This window comes from Monoraphidium neglectum (assembly GCF_000611645.1).
Source record: "Monoraphidium neglectum strain SAG 48.87 unplaced genomic scaffold scaffold04438, whole genome shotgun sequence".
NCBI lineage: Eukaryota > Viridiplantae > Chlorophyta > Chlorophyceae > Sphaeropleales > Selenastraceae > Monoraphidium > Monoraphidium neglectum.
Window position 1 is genome coordinate 2,724 of NW_014009191.1, and position 2,027 is coordinate 4,750.

General features: G+C 72.9%; 1 protein-coding gene across 1 annotated transcript; it reads right to left on the reverse strand.

The window, feature by feature from the left end:
- Positions 1-496: 496 nt before the first annotated feature.
- Positions 497-1,661, reverse strand: MNEG_14373 (hypothetical protein; the record flags this gene model as incomplete). The annotated part of the gene is made up of 3 exons (XM_014037156.1): positions 497-567; positions 912-1,170; positions 1,587-1,661. The coding sequence occupies 3 exons, from the start codon at positions 1,659-1,661 to the stop codon at positions 497-499; spliced, it is 405 nt and encodes a 134-aa protein (XP_013892610.1).
- Positions 1,662-2,027: the final 366 nt, after the last annotated feature.

Genomic DNA, 2,027 nt, shown 5'->3' on the forward strand with positions numbered 1-2,027 from the left:
GGCTGCTGTCCAACTCGTCCCGCCCGTCCCCCGCGGCCCGCCGCGGCTGCTGCGGGCCCCGCCGCCGCCCCGGCCGCGCCGCGTCCGCCGCGGCGGCCCCGACGGCGGCCGCGGCGGCGCGCGCTTCGAAGGCGCCGCCCGCCGACATCGTCTCGTCCGCCTGGGCGCGCGGGGCGCATGGCCGTGGGCACAAAGATAAGACGGCCGCGGCACGTGGGAGGGAATTGGCGCAGCGCAGCCTCGCGAGCATCGACCGCTCCGCTGGCGACCCGGTTCAGAAACGCTGTCTCCGCGGCCTAGTCGACGGCCCGCAGATTTTTCTGTGGCGGTGACGTCCCAGCAGGTGCGGCTGCGTGCGGCGCCACCACACACAGGCCCGGCCAGCGGCCATCCGCCCGTGGGCACGGGTGCATCATACACACAGCATATGCCGCTCTGTCGTCTCGCCGCCGTCCGGCCCCATGATCTGGGTCAGATCGCAGATCACAGATCTGGATCACGTCCCCACCTTGTTGACGACCACGATGCCGTAGCCCCCGTGGTTGCTGATGATGGGCTTGGGGGTCCCTGGAACGTCCGCAGCAGCCCGTGATTGAATGATTACAAGAAAGCGGGCGATTGTGGATGATGAATGAAGACGAGGGGTGCAAAAACAGCCGCCTATGCACGCGGGTGGAGGTGCACGTGGGACCCCCACAACCCTGTGCGAGCGCTTGGCTGGATCCTCCGCGCCGCGGACCAACGTCACGCTTGCCCACTCCCCCCTTCACACCGTCCCGCAGCGCACCCCGCCACACGCGCGCCGCGCGCGTCCCGGGCGGCGGGCGGGCGGGCCGCCGCGCCGCCGCGCGCTGTGGGCCGGGGGCGACTGGACGCTAACCCCTGAACCCTGAACCCTTGGGGGCGCCCACCGTGCGCCACGTTGCCGGGCACCAGCACGAGGCACCAGCCCCCGGCCGTCGCTGCCTGCAAATCCACCACCAGCCGCGCCGGCGGCACGGCAAAGCACCAGCCGGTGTCCCCAGAACTTCCGCTCCCGCCGCTCCCGCCGCCGCTCCCGACGCCGCTCCCGCCGCTGCTCGTGCCGCGGGCGGCGCCCGGGGAGAAGCAGATGGTCTCCGGCAGTCCGAAGTCCGAGGGCTGGTCCGTGTGCACGTCGGCCCAGTAGTCCTGCGGGGGCGCACGACGCAGTCCGGGGTGACGCACGGGTAGACGCATCACAGTCGGCGACGGAAAACGGGCGGGAGGGGGCCGTGGAGGGCAAGGGGGGCGGAAAGTGCGCAGGGCGGTTCGGGTTGGCCGTATCGCGGGTCTCGGCCGCCAGGAGATCGACCGTCGACATCACCAGGACCCTGAACCCTGAGCCCTGAACCCTAAACCCTAAGATCTGGGCCGTGCGAGCAAAGCCTGGAGGGGCAGCTTCCCCTCGCGGGCGCCCGCAGCGCCAGACGCCCGCGCGCCGCGCCCGGCGGATGCCACGGGGTGGGGGGCGGAAGAGGGAGGCCTCCCGGGCTAAGCAAGGGGCTGCGCCCCGCTGGGCACACCGCTGCCTCCGGCCGCCCCTGTTGTGGGGCCACGCGCCTCACCCGTGATACGCCTAGCAGCGCCGCAGGCGCCGCCGCGCGCTCCTCGGGGGTCATGCCCGGCAGGAGGCCCGGCATGCAGTACGCGTCCGTGGCGGCCCGCCTCAGCGCGCCCGCCCGCGGCGCGAGCGACTCCTCTGTGGGAGGGTTTGCAGGTGAGATCCGGAAAGTACGGTTCAGGGGTCGGGGTTTAGGGTTTGGGTTAGCACCGGTGGCGCAGCCCCCGGCCAGCCACGAGTGCCAGTGCTTGCGAGCTGAGCATAAGCCCGTCGCGGCGCCGCACGAGCGATGCTGGGCGCTCTGCGTTCTGCACGAGGGGCCGTCTGGGGGTGCACTTTCCACCCGTGCGTGTTTGGTTGCGGGCGGCCGACCCACCTGCATCAACCAGGGCGCGCGCCGCGCCCAGCACCAGCGCACGCCCCGCGCCGGCCCCCAGGCCCGCGC